Source organism: Larus michahellis, chromosome 11 (assembly GCF_964199755.1).
Source record: "Larus michahellis chromosome 11, bLarMic1.1, whole genome shotgun sequence".
Taxonomy (NCBI): Eukaryota; Metazoa; Chordata; class Aves; order Charadriiformes; family Laridae; genus Larus; species Larus michahellis.
In genome coordinates this window covers 12,852,558-12,867,203 of record NC_133906.1, presented here as the reverse complement: position 1 = coordinate 12,867,203, position 14,646 = coordinate 12,852,558, and the positions used below count along the sequence as shown (strand labels likewise).

General features: G+C 51.3%; 1 protein-coding gene across 5 annotated transcripts in view; it reads left to right on the top strand.

Annotated features, from left to right (window-relative positions):
- Positions 1-14,646, top strand: part of ARHGAP26 (Rho GTPase activating protein 26) — a 149,217-nt gene that overhangs the window by 111,468 nt on the left and 23,103 nt on the right. For all 5 annotated transcript variants that reach the window (XR_012589553.1, XR_012589554.1, XM_074604573.1 and 2 more), the window contains exon 20: positions 3,770-3,923. Coding sequence is in view for 3 of the 5 variants with exons in the window: in XM_074604573.1 (XP_074460674.1) it covers positions 3,770-3,923 (154 nt within the window). In the remaining 2 variants the exon portion in view is untranslated. The remainder of the gene's footprint in view (positions 1-3,769; positions 3,924-14,646) is intronic.

Genomic DNA, 14,646 nt, shown 5'->3' with positions numbered 1-14,646 from the left:
GAAGCGCAAGGGCTTGGGCAACAGCTCAGGCCGAGCTGAGTGCCATGTCTGCATTGTGTCCTGAGCTGTGACACAGAAATGTCTCTGCTGTGACACAGAAGCAGCTGGCACCTTCGGCAGCAGTTCGTTAGAAGCGCTTCTCTCCTTTGCCGGTGGCTGTCCCGGGGGTGAGGCACAGGGAGCCCTGAAGTCAGTGCTCACGTTGGCACTCATGCCTCAAAACAGGTACTGGAAGAGGGAGAGGTGGCTCCCAGGAGCCCCAGCCCAACGGGAAGAGCGAAGGCACGCTGCAAGAGCCAGCTGGCCATGAAACAAAGACATAGAAAGATCTAATAGCTGGAAATCAAAGCTAGACTTGTTCAAAAATGGAAACAGAGTGCACGTTTTGTAAGACTGAGAGCAATTTAACCATAAGAAGAAGTTAAGTGGGACAGTGGATTTTCCGTTACTTGAAATCTGTTTATCGAAGTCAAATACCTTTCAAAAATTTTCACTAAAATTCATCATACAAAGCTGTGCGTAAGTCAAAAATTGTAATGTTCAACAGACAGGATCACGCCAGAGAGCAGATTAGATAATTATAGTGATTATTTCATTGTTAAATATTTGCTGTTTTGTCCACAACTGACCCAGGAACTGAGTGGGTATTTTGGAACAAGTATCGTTAACAGCAAATATACCAGTTTGTTCTTTATCAGTTCTTCATTATAAACAGCGTTTGGGCACTTTGCTCATATTTTGTTGTGCAGAGTGCTGTTGTCATCACTTCTGTGGTCCCCGTGGGTAGCTGCTGTCAAGGTGCCGTAGATGAGGTTCTGAGGCAGAAGCTGCTGCTCTGCTGGTGGTGGCACAGGGTGGCCTTTGCTGGGGGAGAGCCCCCAGAAGCCTTTGCCTTCGGTGAGGCTCCCGCAGCTCTGCCCGACTGACTTTCCATTTGGATTCACAAGCGTTTGGGTGAAAACTCAACCTGGCTTCGGTGTGTTGCTGGTTCTCGAGCTGAGAGAGGGACCGAGACTGGCCAAGCAGTTTGGCAGCGGGAGGGTTTGCTCTTTAGCAAGGGGAGGGCTGCAAAACATGTACGAGTCTGGCCCCTCCTTTCCAGGAAGGTAGTTGTGGTGCTCCTGGAGAGAAGTTGCTGGTTTGGTTTATTAATGGGAGCTCTCATCGTTGGGAGCTGGGCCACGGTGCCAGCAGAGAGGAGATGCAGCCAGGAGCCGGGGCTGTGCTGCAGGGGGGCGGGTGTCAGTGGCTGCCGTGACCCCCCGCACCCGGCTCTGCCGGCGACTCCCGAAGGGGCTCTTCTGCGGGACGGAGAAGAAACAGCCTTTATCTGATGGGCAGTTCTGCTCTCGTAGCTGTACGACCAAATTAAATCTCACAGCGAAGAATCCATCACATAAGCTTTTAAAAACACAAAGCAAAACACAGTATCAGCCTTTTAAAAAGGAGGAAATAAAATAAAGCAAGAGGTTCAGATTCTGCCGTTCATCTCCCTTCCTCTTTAGATGAAACACTTCCAGTTTCTTGGCTGATAGGGACTTTAATGCAATATTGGCTGGCAGCTAGCTCTGAGATTAGGCCGACAACTGACACTGATTTCTTAGGCTTACTGGGCTTATTTTCGGACTTCAGCCTTGGGCAGAAAATGTTTGGAAATAATCAGATCTAGTGTTAGACCACAGTCCATCAGGTCCCCACTCCTCACGGCCTCTGGCATGGCCCTCAGCCCGGTGGGCTCGGTGTGGGCAGGCCCGGGGCTTGGCGACCTTGCCACGCGCGGAGGTGGTCTGCCATGGCGCTACTGAACCTCTACTGGGAGATGAAAAAATAGAGGAGTCATTTGGGTTGGCCTTTTGGGGTTTTTAGGTCCATTGGTAGCTTAATTTCTGCCTTATTTCATCTGCTGGCTCCCACGTCTGCCTGTCAATGATTGTGGAGGTCAGTGCTCTGCTTTTCTTCACTTTTGCCTCTTACCTTCTGCCTGGATAATCTTTTTCATCACAAAGTGCTTACATCCTCTGGGTCTCAGGTGGGCTTTCGCAAGCTCATAGCTTCGTATCAGAGGACCTGCCTCTCTGGGGAAAGCACTCTTCTTTATCAACTGTACTCACCACCCTCACAGGAAAGAATTTCTTCCTAATCTCTCATCTAAATCTTCCCTCTTTCAGTATGAAACCGTTCCCCCTCATCCTATGGCTCCCCTCCCTGCTCCAGAGTCCCTCCCCAGCTCTCCTGGAGCCCCTTTAGGGACTGGAAGGGGCTCCAAGGTCTCCCTGGAGCCTTCTCTTCTCCAGGCTGAACCCCCCCAGCTCTCTCAGCCTGTCCTCCCAGCAGAGGGGCTCCAGCCCTCCCAGCATCTCCGGGGCCTCCTCTGGCCCCGCTCCAACAGCTCCGTGTCCTTCTGCTGTTGGTGCCCCAGAGCCGGAGGCAGCACTGCAGGGGGGTCTCCCCAGAGCGGAGCAGAGGGGGCAGAACATCCCAGGAGCTCCTCTTGCACCCTTCTATCCTCCTTTAAATGTGTGCAGGATGGGGGTGAGTGTTACGTGTTCTCCTTGTAATGCAAGCAGAAGCGTACAATTTAAAGGGATTGAGAATACAGGATTCCCTATTACTGTGTGCTTTTTGGTGGTAATTTGATCATACTAGTGTGCACTGGAAAAATAATTTCTTTGAAAGATTTATCATTAAAGTAGGACTCATTATGTTTTCCAGCAGGTGCCTATCTTTCAGGAAAACACCATCACCGACGTAGCAGTTCTGTGCAATGGGGCTGCTTTCCGTGCCATCAGTGATGATGATTGCTTCTCACAATTACAATTACTGTTTATGCGGAAAAGGCATCTTATGAAAATGAATTAATGTGGTTTTAGGTAATTCGGCATAGAGCTGAGGAGGGAGCTCACGCTGCGGTGTCGGTTTGGGATGCATATTATTTTCACTCCTCGCTGCTGAAGTTACACAAATAAGGGGGGGAATCTCCTAACAGAACATGATCGTGGGAAACGAGAAGTTCTAAGAAGCCTCCAGGTTGTCAGCAGAGCGGTGCCAGTGTTTCCCGGCGTAGGAGGGCCAGCACCGTGGCCGGAACAGGCACCAGGCACTATTGCGGATCGGTAACGCCAACTTTCTGGCCCAGAGCTGTTTCAGTGTGTGATTCAGAAGGACAGAGCTGAAATGGAGCAGAAAAGCCCCGTCCCCTGTCTCCTTATAGACCTGGCCAGGAAAGAGCGATAGAGGTTGATGTCAAGTGCTAGGCTGGCGCATTTTCTTGCTGAGATAAACCTTACCTGGGTGATCTGTCCTTTTCTTGTTCTAAGATGTTGCCTTGCTCTGTCACAACATGCACGCTCCCGGGGCAGCTGCTTTCACTCACAGAGAAATCCGTTCTTCTGTGTAGTTTGCATTTTAATTTTTTTCAGGTTGTGTGGTACTTTGGATGTCTTTGGGAACATAAAATATTAATGCTTTGAGAAAAATGAACGTTTTTGTTAACTAAAGATGGTGTTCATTTAAAACATAGGTGCACCTTAAGAAAAATGAAAAGAGTACCTGGTATTTCTTATAGTTTAATGTAAAATATCTAGAAAACATGACTGTAAACAAACTGCCTGTCTTCTGGGGTCTGGTAAGACGCTGCCCTGTTTGCGTTAGGGCAGGGATTATCAGCAGGAGCGGCGGGTGCCTCAGCAGCAGTACGCTCGTTCCGTTTGTGCGCGACGGCAGCTGTGTGCGATGGCTGATGGTTCTTGGGTTTTGCTGTTTTTTTCAGAGGAGAACAGGAACAGTATCATCAACTCCAGCCTGGAATCCGTCATCTCTTCAAACGTAAACAGCTTCCTCAACTCCAACAGCGCTCCCCAGCCCAGCCTGAACTCGAGTGATCTTGAGCTAGAAGTAATTAAACCCAACAGGCCAAATTCACTGTAAGTACAGTGGTAATTAGTGTTTTATAGGCGCTCCGTCCTTAATCTTTAATCAGGGCTGTTTCTTACTCTGAATCCCAGCAGTTTGTTGAAGAATACAATTTAACATTTGAATTTTTAATGGGTGCCTAGCATGTGCCCTGCATTTTTAACTCTAAGCGGCGGAATTAGTTATTGGGGGTTATATCTGCCGACGAGTTTCAGCTCTGATTATCTTGCACATGTGGAATATTTCTGGAGCAGAACTCCATGTTGCTGCTTGGACTGCTCAGCCCATCTGGTGATAACTCCAGCAAACACAAAGGACTTTTCTTCTGAGTTAAATTCTGTGAGTGTTGTCAGTACAGTTGATCTCCAGCCAAATCTGTGCCATTGCCTCTGCTATTGCTTCCTTCATCTGGAAAGTTCAAGGGAAAAAATAGCGACCTTAGCAATGACTCCCTGGGGAGGGCCGAGTTATTTATGAAGTCCCCTGAACTTGACGCAGCTGAGCCCTCGCGCCGATGGCCGTCTCTGCTGGGGGAATTTCCTTCCTGCCGTAGCTCTGCCGGGCCCGATAGCATTTTCCCACAGAACCTCCCCTCCTCATACATGTGAAGATCCGCTCAGATCTTCACGAGCCATTGCAGTCCTTGCAAGCCGAAGCCCATCTTCCCCCCAGCCTCCTCAGCTCGCCCCTGACCGTCCCCGCGGACCAGCGGGAGGAATTCTGCTCCCGCCACGGCACTTTATGGCTTCGCCGAATGCGGTGACCTTTGCGATTAAAGGAGACCTTCCTTCCCACTGCTGCGGTCCTCCCACAGGCTCCGAACACTTCCAGTTCCCACTCAACCATAGAAACCCCCAGTCCCTTGAGAGCAGACAGTGAGATTTTTGCTTATGGTTATCAGTGGAAAGATTACTAAGGGCTTGAGATGGCTGAGTGCCAGCGTGAGTACTGGTAGAGATGGTGAAACTGGTTGCTGTTGGCTTGGTTGGCAGCAGGGGTTGGGGTGTGGGGGTCTGGGGTGCAGCTGGGGGGATGTGAGCCCCTGCCTGTGGCACGGGCAGGAAGGTAAGTGCAGACGCTGCCGCCCGTGGGAGCGTGCGGACGAACAGGGGACAGGCTCTGGCTGCCATCCATCCGCTCTGCCTCTCTCCTCTCCATCGCTGCCACTAAACCCGCGAGCTGCACGAGCACCAAACCAGCCTGGCCTGGGCTCCGGGAGCGGGGCAGGAGGCTCAGCTCATCCCTCGCCTCCTCCCCACGGAATTTACCTGCCACCAGAATGCGCCTGCAGGGAGTGTTGTGGTGGCAGAACCGAGCATCCGACAGGTAGGACGCCTCTAAACTTGCGCATTATGTATGTTATGTACTGAGGAAAGACGTGTCGACATCTCATGCCCATACTGTCGGTGGAAGCTCTGGAAGTCGGTCACATACCATTCCCCCAACAGGATGTTTAGAGTTTATTTATCCTTCGATGGGAAAAAAATGATGTGACTTACAATACAGCAAGGTTTGTGTGCCTGAGTCTTGCTGTGACCTTACATGAATTGTCTGCGAAATTCGCAGTTTTTCAGATTTCAAGAGTTGCCTTTTCCTAATAATTTCTTTTTTAAAGGAAATTGTAAAGAAGTTCAGCAGAATGAATCAGTTAAAGCCATGTGGGGCCTGGGGGAATGGACCATCTTCTTGTTACCCAGGAATTACTTGAGCAGACCAGCAGTGGAACCATTTGCTTGCCACCAATTAAGGGGCCGTTACAATTTTGCAAAGTGAAATAGTGATTAGCAGGACATCACCGGCAGCTCTTATGGCTCTGACAGTGTTTGTGGCATTTGGTGCTTTTCCTCAAATCCAGGGATTGTGTGATCACTTTTACACATGCAGGAATACACCAGTTGTCAGTCCACGGTGAGCTAAAGATTGAAAAGTCTTAAGGTGAATAATACCACAAGGCAAATATTTTCTTCTCTATAACTTCAAATATTTGAATCAAATATCTGTAATCCAGTCTTTCAATGAGAATTGAAGCGTCTGACTTCATTTTATTCTTTTCAAACAGCACATGTGGGTGTCACTTCAGCCCTCTGTGCCTGCTTACCCAGGAGCACAAGTCTGTGCCCATGGCTTTGGCAGGTCCTCGGCGTTTTGTCCCCGGTGGTCAGCTCTCTGGGGGGGCATCGTTTTTCAGTGGTGAGGATGAGGAGGGCGAGGAAGGCTGCCAGCAGCAGGTCTATCCCCAGCCTTGCCCCGCGGCTGTTTACAGGGTTGGGGCAGGGTGTCTGAATGGTGCCAGTATCCCGGCGGCTTTGCCGTTGCTGCTCTGCGGGACTACCCAAATAATATCTGTATAAAGCTGTGTCTGTTTTTTTAACCAGCTGAGTAATTTGGGCTTTGCAGGAAGCCTTGGGCAGCGACGCAAGCTGCAGTCGAGCCGTAGGAACCGGCTGGGGGGCTGCCGGGCAGGGGGTTCTGCTGCTCCCCTGTAGTTACCGGGCACACAATTAGGGTTACGGCAGCGGGGAAGCTCTCAGGGTGCCTTGCCCTTTGCGATCCTTCAAAACCCTGCCAAATTCACTGCTGGCTCCTGTGAGACACATCTTTGAGCTCTGCTTCAGGACTTTGGGGTTTTTCTTGCGTTCTTCACAATTTTCTCTACTTTTTCTGCTGTGGATGGGGGCCATCCTGTTTGAGGAGGCGTTCGGGAGGGGTTGGATTGCCCTCAGCCTGCCCACGGGCTGATCAGCTGGGAGCCAGCGCTCCCCGAAATTCAAACCCTGCAGGTGAGAAGCTGTAAAATTCCTGGTGTGCAGAGGCCAGGAAAGCCCGCTTTCCTCCTCGAAAGAAAAAGGGATTTCTTTCTGAACAAGAAAAACTCTTTAAGAGAAGCAAGTACAAAAGAATCCTGGATTCGGTGTTTCCTTCCCTTCAAGAAAGGGATCTCTGCTTCCCGAACGGGATGACAGCAAAGGTTAGTAAATTAAAAACTACTCCAGCCCAGAATTTGACCTAGTCCTTATTTTCTTATTTTCTAATCTCACCTAGTCCTTATTTCAGCGGCTAAATGCACCGCTGAAAAAAATGAGCTGGCGGATGTTTCTGTGTGGGGGAAATGCCTTCATTAACGAGGGCCTTTTCCTGCTTTATTCTGGGCTTCGGTGCCTGCAGGTGTTGGTGCGTCTCTTGACCTTGGCCCGCGTGCGCAGGGTGGGCAGGGTGACCCCCGCGTCCCATCCAGGCCCCGCTCGTGGCCAAAGCTGTCCTGAAATGGATGTCCGCCCAGGCAGGGCGAGGGGCAGAGTGGGCACGTGAGGAGCCTTTCAGCATGGCTGTCTCGTGGCATCAGTGGGTTGCCCATTGGTGGCCCTGTGTCACCTTCTCACACATGCCATGAAGTGGGCAGAGCACGACAGCTGTGAGGAGGAAAATGCATTTTTTGTGCCGGTCACAAGATACCAAACTGGGGTCAGTGCACAAGGAGGGCTGCCACGTTGTGCTGCCCCAAAGCGGTGCCTGCCTTGGAGCAGGGACAGCGTGTCCCGGAGACCATCAAACCTTTCTGTTGTGAGTTGACTCCTCCCACAGTCTGCAGCTGGATTCCCTGCTTCCACCTGCATCCCGTAAGCCTTGGCGGACCCCGGGTGGGGTGTCCCCGGTGTGACGCTGGGCACGGTGGCTGCTGACTGCTGGGGAGCTGTGCCACAGCTGCTCACCCTCCGCAGCAGCGCTTGGGAAACTCATTTGGGAAACAAAATGAGTTGGCTCATTTTGATGTTCTTGCTTCTTATGAAGCTGAAAACTGATGCTCTTGTGGAAGTAACTCCAGTTCGTCTCGGTGGGAGACTTGTTGGAGTACAGAGCAAAGACTGCAAGTCTGGGGGATTTCTTGTTTTCTTTTTGCCGCAATGAGCAGCAACGCATTCAAAGGTTGCCTTTAAATGTGCAATGCTAAAAATTGTGACCTCTGCCTGTGAAATCAGAGCTGTTTTGTTGAGCTTTTGTTTACAAAAGCTTCTGGTCTCCCTTCTGAGTGGTCATGGATCCCCCAGGTCTGCTCCTCAGGGAGCTGAGCCCATTTTTGAATCCTCCTGGTGAGTGTGAGCTGCTTCTTCCCCAGCCTCGGGCGCGACGAGCATCACGGCTGTGCTGGGGACAAGGTCTCCCCGCCTCCGTGCCATCACCCCTGTCCCCCTCCCAGGGGCAACGCCATCCTTCCCTCCAGTGTGGTCCTCCTTCGCCAACTGGCAGGGAAATGGTTGTGCCGCGGGGCGAAGGTTCTTCCTTCCCAGCCACCAGTCGGGGTTTTACTATGGGAATGCATTTATTTATTAGGGCTGGTTTTATTTTTATGGAAAAACTGCTCTGGGCGGGAGTTGTACTTGGTGAGTCAGCAGGACTGCTGTCCCATGCCAGGAGCTGTCACGGTGCAGGGGACCAGGGCTGGCTGCCGGGGCCACCAGAGCCCCCGTGGGGGGGTTATGTTTCTAAATAAGTGCTGGGTTTCTTTAGCCTGCCCTTGCAGAGAACGGCTTCCTTCGAAAACACGGCAAAATGAGAACCAGAGAGCACTGTGTTGCTGCAGAATTCAGCTGAAGCGGGGGAAGTTTTCAAACTAAATTGTGCGGTTATGAAAAGATTTCAGGTTGTGGTTTTTTAAAATCCTTTAAAAGAAGCCCCTTGCTCTGGTGGCTCTGCGATGCATACCTGGGAAGCCTCTGGCGTGGGGTGTATCACTGCAGATAACCGACACCTCCATTGGGGTTTGCTCTGTATTTTTTCTTCCCTGCTTTATTCATGAGTCTCATCTGTGTCCCCTGTGTTATTCAGAGCCCTCTGCTGTGCTGGGTGCGTGGGCAGCCGCTCCGAGCGCGTACATCTGGCCGAGGCCAAATCAGAGGTGGGTGCTGCGAATGCAGGCAGAAGTCCTGTTACACAGCCTCATTAGAGTCACCTTCTAGTGCTTAAAATAAGCGTAATACATCAGTCTTAAATTAGCTGTTGGGTATATTACTGGGTGGTTCTGGCTGGCTTCCTACCTGCCACTGGCTGCCGGCTTTTACAGTTGTTTGCGAAGCTCAACAACTGATGTGTTACAGTTTGGAAAATAAACTGACTGGAGGAGGTAGATGGAGCCGCGAGGGTTTCTGTTTCTCCTCTCACAGCAATTTCTTGTTGTGCGGGGCTGTTTTGAAGGTGGGGTAACGAGATGGGCTGCGTTTTTGCATGGCGGCTCCACGGAATTGCCAGCCTGCACTTCTATATGGATGAGCGTGCAAACAAGACTAGAATATGGAAGCTGGTCACGTCTTTGCAGTGATGTTTCCCAGTGGTGGCTCTGAGCACTTACTTTATCCCCCCCCCACCATTTTTAATTCTTTGCTGCCACCGGAGGACTGCTCCGCTACCTCTGCCGAAGGGACAGCTTGACAGGACTTCTGGGATCATGTCACATCGTCTAGATGGTCTTTAAGGTCCCTTCCAACCCAAACCATTCTGTGATTCTATGTGTGATATGTCCTGTAATGCTTCTGCCTTTCCCTCGGGAGGCGGTGGGGCCGGGTACGTGCCCCGCCATCGACAGCCAAAGGGTGAAGCTTCACCAGGGCTTGTTTTGGCATTTGGAGGCAGTCGTGGCAGTCCTTTTAACGTAGGATGGGTTCATGTTCTGTCGGTGTCTGCTCGGTTTTGTGACAGGGTGGAAATTACAGAGCAGCTCCCTTTACAAAATCAAGGCCTTTACTGGTTGCCCCAGGAGTTAGCTTTGTAGGCAAAAACCGAATCAAAAATAAGGATTGCAGGAAAAAAAATCAATTGATGAAGGAATATCATCTGTTACTCTCTCAAAATGAAATATTATCAGGCATTTTGACCCAATTTCTCAAGGAGATACCACCAGCCCAGTGGAGCTCCCCCTGTCCCCCTCTCCCCACCCTTCAGGCCCGTTGGCCATCCCACCCGGCCGGCCAGCCCCAACTGGTGCCGCTTGCTGCTCCTTTGCCCGGGGACTCTGCCTTCAGGGAAATAATAGCTTTGGGAAACTTGGATTTAGTCATCACATCTCTATTTACATTTTACGTTATTTTCTCATTGACCAAGTATGGCTATTTCTTGCCCTCCATGGGCATGGAAAGACATGAAGAGCGGATCTAAGGTCTAGTGGTCATGAAAAAAATAACCCAGTTAATCTAAGGAAGAGAGGCTATTCCCACGTGCTTTTGATTTACAGGACCAGAATAAATCTTCATTAGGCATCCCAGTTAAAACTTGAACAGCGTTTCTCCTTCCCTGCCTGAAAATGAGAGAAATTGCAAGGATCAATATATATTTGCAGAAGAGCCTCCATGAGTGGCTTCTCCCTGGGGCTGTCCCGAGCGGAGGGAGCCCTAGGCTGGGAGGAGGAGAGGGCTGACGGCTCGCTGGGGCCGTGGTGCTGGTGGCCAGGAGCAGGTGGCTGCCCTGAACGCCCTCGCCACCCCAATTCCGTGTCCAGCACCAGGGCAGCATCACCCATGTATCAAACAGGATAGGATAGTATTTTTTTGGAATAAATAATCCCTTAAAACTGCAAACAGCTTTGGCAATTACCAGCTGTGACACACATAAGCAAAAGCAGGCGAGGAGAAGTAAATAGACCTTTAAATGCTGCTGGTTCCTCACAGAATTTAAGTCATTTTTTCCACTCTGAAAAATAACTACGTAAACATGACACAGCCTTATTCAGCAGCTCTGCTCCCTGTACCCACGCAGAATGCAGATCTCTGCAGCAAAAATAAATTGTTTAGGTTTGCTTTTCTTTTTTTTTTTTTTTTTTTTTTAAAAACTTTTGTGGAGTTGGCAGTAGTGGGAGTGATGTGAACTTTACTGTACCCTGCTTCGTTAGTCAAATTACTGTAAGAACAAATCTTTCTTATTTTGGGAGCCGCGTCCCTACGCTGCCAGCAGGAGATTAGCCAGGTGTAAAGGGCAGCAGAAGCTGGTGTTGGTTAGGAATTCAGGGGAGAGTTTCTTGGTTTCTGTATGCCATGTGAAGTTGGCAGCTAGAATAAACTTCTTTTATTTATAGAAAGACCCCCCTGAAGGCGCACAGAGAGCTTGTCAGGGGAGGGAGCTGCAGGCTGTGAAAGCCCAAGAACTCTTTACAGCCGTGCTCAGCTTTTCTGTTGTTGGGCGGCAGAGCAGCGGTCGGATGGTGGCATTTTATTCTCCGCGCAGAGCCCAACAAAAGCCCAGCGAAGAGGCCGCGTGCGCGGGTGCTCCGCGGAGCGCTGCTCCCGTGGGTGATACGGCGGCCGCCTTGGCACCCCAAATCGCGGCCGGTTGAACTCACACAGGGGAAAAAACCTAACCTCAAGAGTGGGTCTGTTTTCCTATAAAATACAGTGCTTTAAAACACGGGTAAAGGTGCAGTCCTGGCGAAACTGAGCTTTCTCGTGGCCGCAGAGTTAACCCGTGGTTGCTATCAGTGATGATGATCACGCCTGTCAGGTGCTCTCACAAAATACTGTCATTTCTGCCTTTTTAGTTGAAGTTCTAGAAATGCTCAGCTGCTTTTTAGTTTCTATTTTTTTTTTTTCCTCCCCAATACTTGAGATATATTATATGGAGTGTCTAGTTGGGTAAATAGCAGCGGAGAGGCCAAGGTGGTTTGTCCAAGGGGCAGCAGCAGCAGCGGCAGCCTTGACTCTGCCCTGGGATTTACATCCTAAAAGTAAATCCCGTCTTTATCACACCGGATTCGGCAGTGAGAGCCGAGGTGGCAGCTGCTCAGAAGTGTTCCATTTCAAGCTAGGAAAATGTCCGGTTGCAGCTGAAGTTACTAATTCCGACAGCGGTGTTAGATGAGCCGTGGGGTGAAGTGGAACCAGCTGGTCTTGCAAGGGAGACGCTCCTGAGTCCCTGCTGGGCTTTTCACACCTTTAAAACGCGAATGAAGATGGTTAATAACGAACTGTTGCACTCGCCAGATAACATCTTGCTGACTTGGCAGAAAGGCTTGCCATCCTTGTCAGCTGAATGCTTCTGCTGGGCGTCGGGAGGAGGAAAATGATGTCACCCCGTGTGATGAATACGGGGTGCGGTGCCAGCGGGCTGCTGGGGTGCTCCTCAGGGCCCAGGGCCAGCGGCAGCACAGGAGGGTGTCGGGGCTGTGGTCCAGCTGCCCCTCTTCATGCGGAGGGACATGGTGGCAGGACTACAGCGCTGGGGACGTGCTGCCAGCACTGAGCAGGATCAGCCCCATCTGCCCTCGGGACAGAGCTCTGTGCTGAGCCACAGCCTGGCACTTTTGTTTCGTCTCGGGCTGTTGCTGCCCTGTTCGGTGTGGCCCAGTCCTCGCAAGGGCTTTGGGAGCTGGCAGGTTATATCTACATCCTCAGTGACATCCATGACAAATGCCTCTTCCCCCTTTTTCTCCCTCTTTCATTGCCTGTTCCCGTCTCCTGCTGGGATTGTACAAATAATTCTGGCTTTAACTGCAAAGCCTCGTTAGTCTCGGGGTCTGAGCTTTGGACTGATCCAGAACCGCCACTCAGCAAACAGCAATACGGGATTTCATTCTCCTGTTTCTGACATACAGGTCAAGTTTTGCACAGTTTGAGGTTCAGCTGGCTTTTTTGGCCAGCACTGTCATGTGCTGAAGGTGGCATCCCCCATCAGAGTTGCCCCATCCCTGGAGGTGTTCAAGGCCAGGTTGGACGGGGCTTGGAGCAACCTGGTGTGGTGGGAGGTGTCCCTGCCCAGGGCAGGGGGTGGCATTGGGTGGGCTTTAAGGTCCCTTCCAACCCAAACCGTTCCATGAGTGTATGATTCTATGTGTCCTCTCCAGACTCTGCATCCCTGGAGATGGATGGATCCCAGGGGATCCCGCATCCCCTGGGCAGGGTACAGAGAGCACGGCAGTGCCAGGGGCTGGAGGAGCCTCTGAGCAGGGACCGGCCGGGGAATTTTTGAGCTTCTGTTTCCCTCTGTGTGCCAGTGTTTCTTGGAGGTCAGGCTTACAGGGCAGAGTATTTCTGAGATAATCCCTTCCCTGTTGTCAAATTATATGAGTTGCAGAACTCATGCTCTTTGTGATTTTGAGCTGTATTTTCCATATAAGTATATTGCCTGTTTCAGAAAGATGAATAAGGTTCAGGAGATAGGAACCCTGCATTGCTTTTGAAAGGAAAAAAATTATCTATAGATTAACATAAGACCATACAGAGACTGTCAGCCAGAGGATCTGCCCTGCACATGGCAGGGGAGCTGGCGAGCTCTTGGCACAGCACTGATAGGGGGCTCAGGGCGGCTGGTGGAGGGTCTGGCCTGCCCCCTGGGACGAGCTGGACGGACCAGGCAGGAGAGAGCTAGGGCTACGAAGGGCTGCAAAGATGGTCAAGAGACTGGAGCATCTCTCTTGTGAGGAAAAGCTGAGACCTGGGGCTGTTCAGCCTGGAGAAGACAAGGCTGAGGGGGGAATCTCATCAATGCTCATCAATATCTAAAGGGCCAGGCTCTCTTCAGTGGTGCCCAGAGACACGACAAGGAGCAATGGGCACAACACAGGAAGTTCCGTCTGAACATAAGGAAAAACTTCTTCACTGTGAGGGTGGCAGAGCCCTGGCACAGGCTGCCCGGAGAGGCTGTGGAGTCTCCATCTCTGGAGATACTCAAACCCGCCTGGACGCGTTCCTGTGCCACCTGCTCTGGGTGACCCTGCTCTGGCAGGGGGCTGGACGAGGTGATCTCCAGAGGTCCCTGCCAACCCCTGCCCGTCTGTGATTCTGTGCTCTCCGCCTCTGCCCAGCTGCTCTCCAGAGCGGGCTGCGGTGTGTCAGAAACGAGCCCTTAACCTGCACGACCTCTGCAGTTCCTCTCCCTTTTGCTCACTTGTCCTTGTTTTGCAGAAGCTTTTGTGGCTCTCTTTTATTTTGCTCGTGTTGTTTATATTCCCGAAGAATAACAGCAATTAGAGGTACAGGAGGAGCAGGAGTGGGTCCCACCCTCATCCTGCCTTCCCGTCAGCCACTTTGGGAATGGCTCTCTGAAATGGCATCTCTGGGACTTCTGTTTAAGAAATTTTCTCATAAATCAAGTACTTCTGTCCCTGGGAAACCTGGATTCTTACCCGCTCTCCCCCCACCCCAGTATTCAACCCCACTTTTAATTTGGAAAAACACCAGGAAAACGTACTAGGGTTTTGTATTGATGTGTGTTGCTATAAAAATGGGGTAATTTGTTCTCAGAGGGGTCCTCTTCCTCCTGGGTGGGAGAGCTGGTGCCCAGGGCGGTGTCCCAGGGATTGGCAGCTGGTGGGGTCGGAGCCACCAGCCTTCTCGGGGAGGGTTCCCACGTTGCATTGGACTCTTAATGCCATCCTAGCTGCGCTTGCCATAGTAAAGACGTTTCTTTTTACTTTAGCTTCATTTTCTGGTTCTCTCGGTTCATACGAAATTGCAAAGAAAGTCTCGTGGCAGGCGCAGGGCGCCTGGACCTTTACATGGTGATAGAAACTGCCTGGGGCACTTGGGGTAGATAAAGCGGGACCGCGAGGAAATAGGAACTTGATTAATTGCAAGGCTTTGGGCAAAACAAAGCTGTTTCTTCTTCCTTCCACCGCATTGTGGCCGGCTGGCGCGGAGCCACTGTGGCTCCGGTGAAAGCCAAGAGCCGGGAGAGGCGTTGTCGGCACCATTGGCTCAGGGCCGGGGTCCCCCCCCGGGACCCTCCTCCGTCACCTCCGGTCCTCACTGCCCTCCC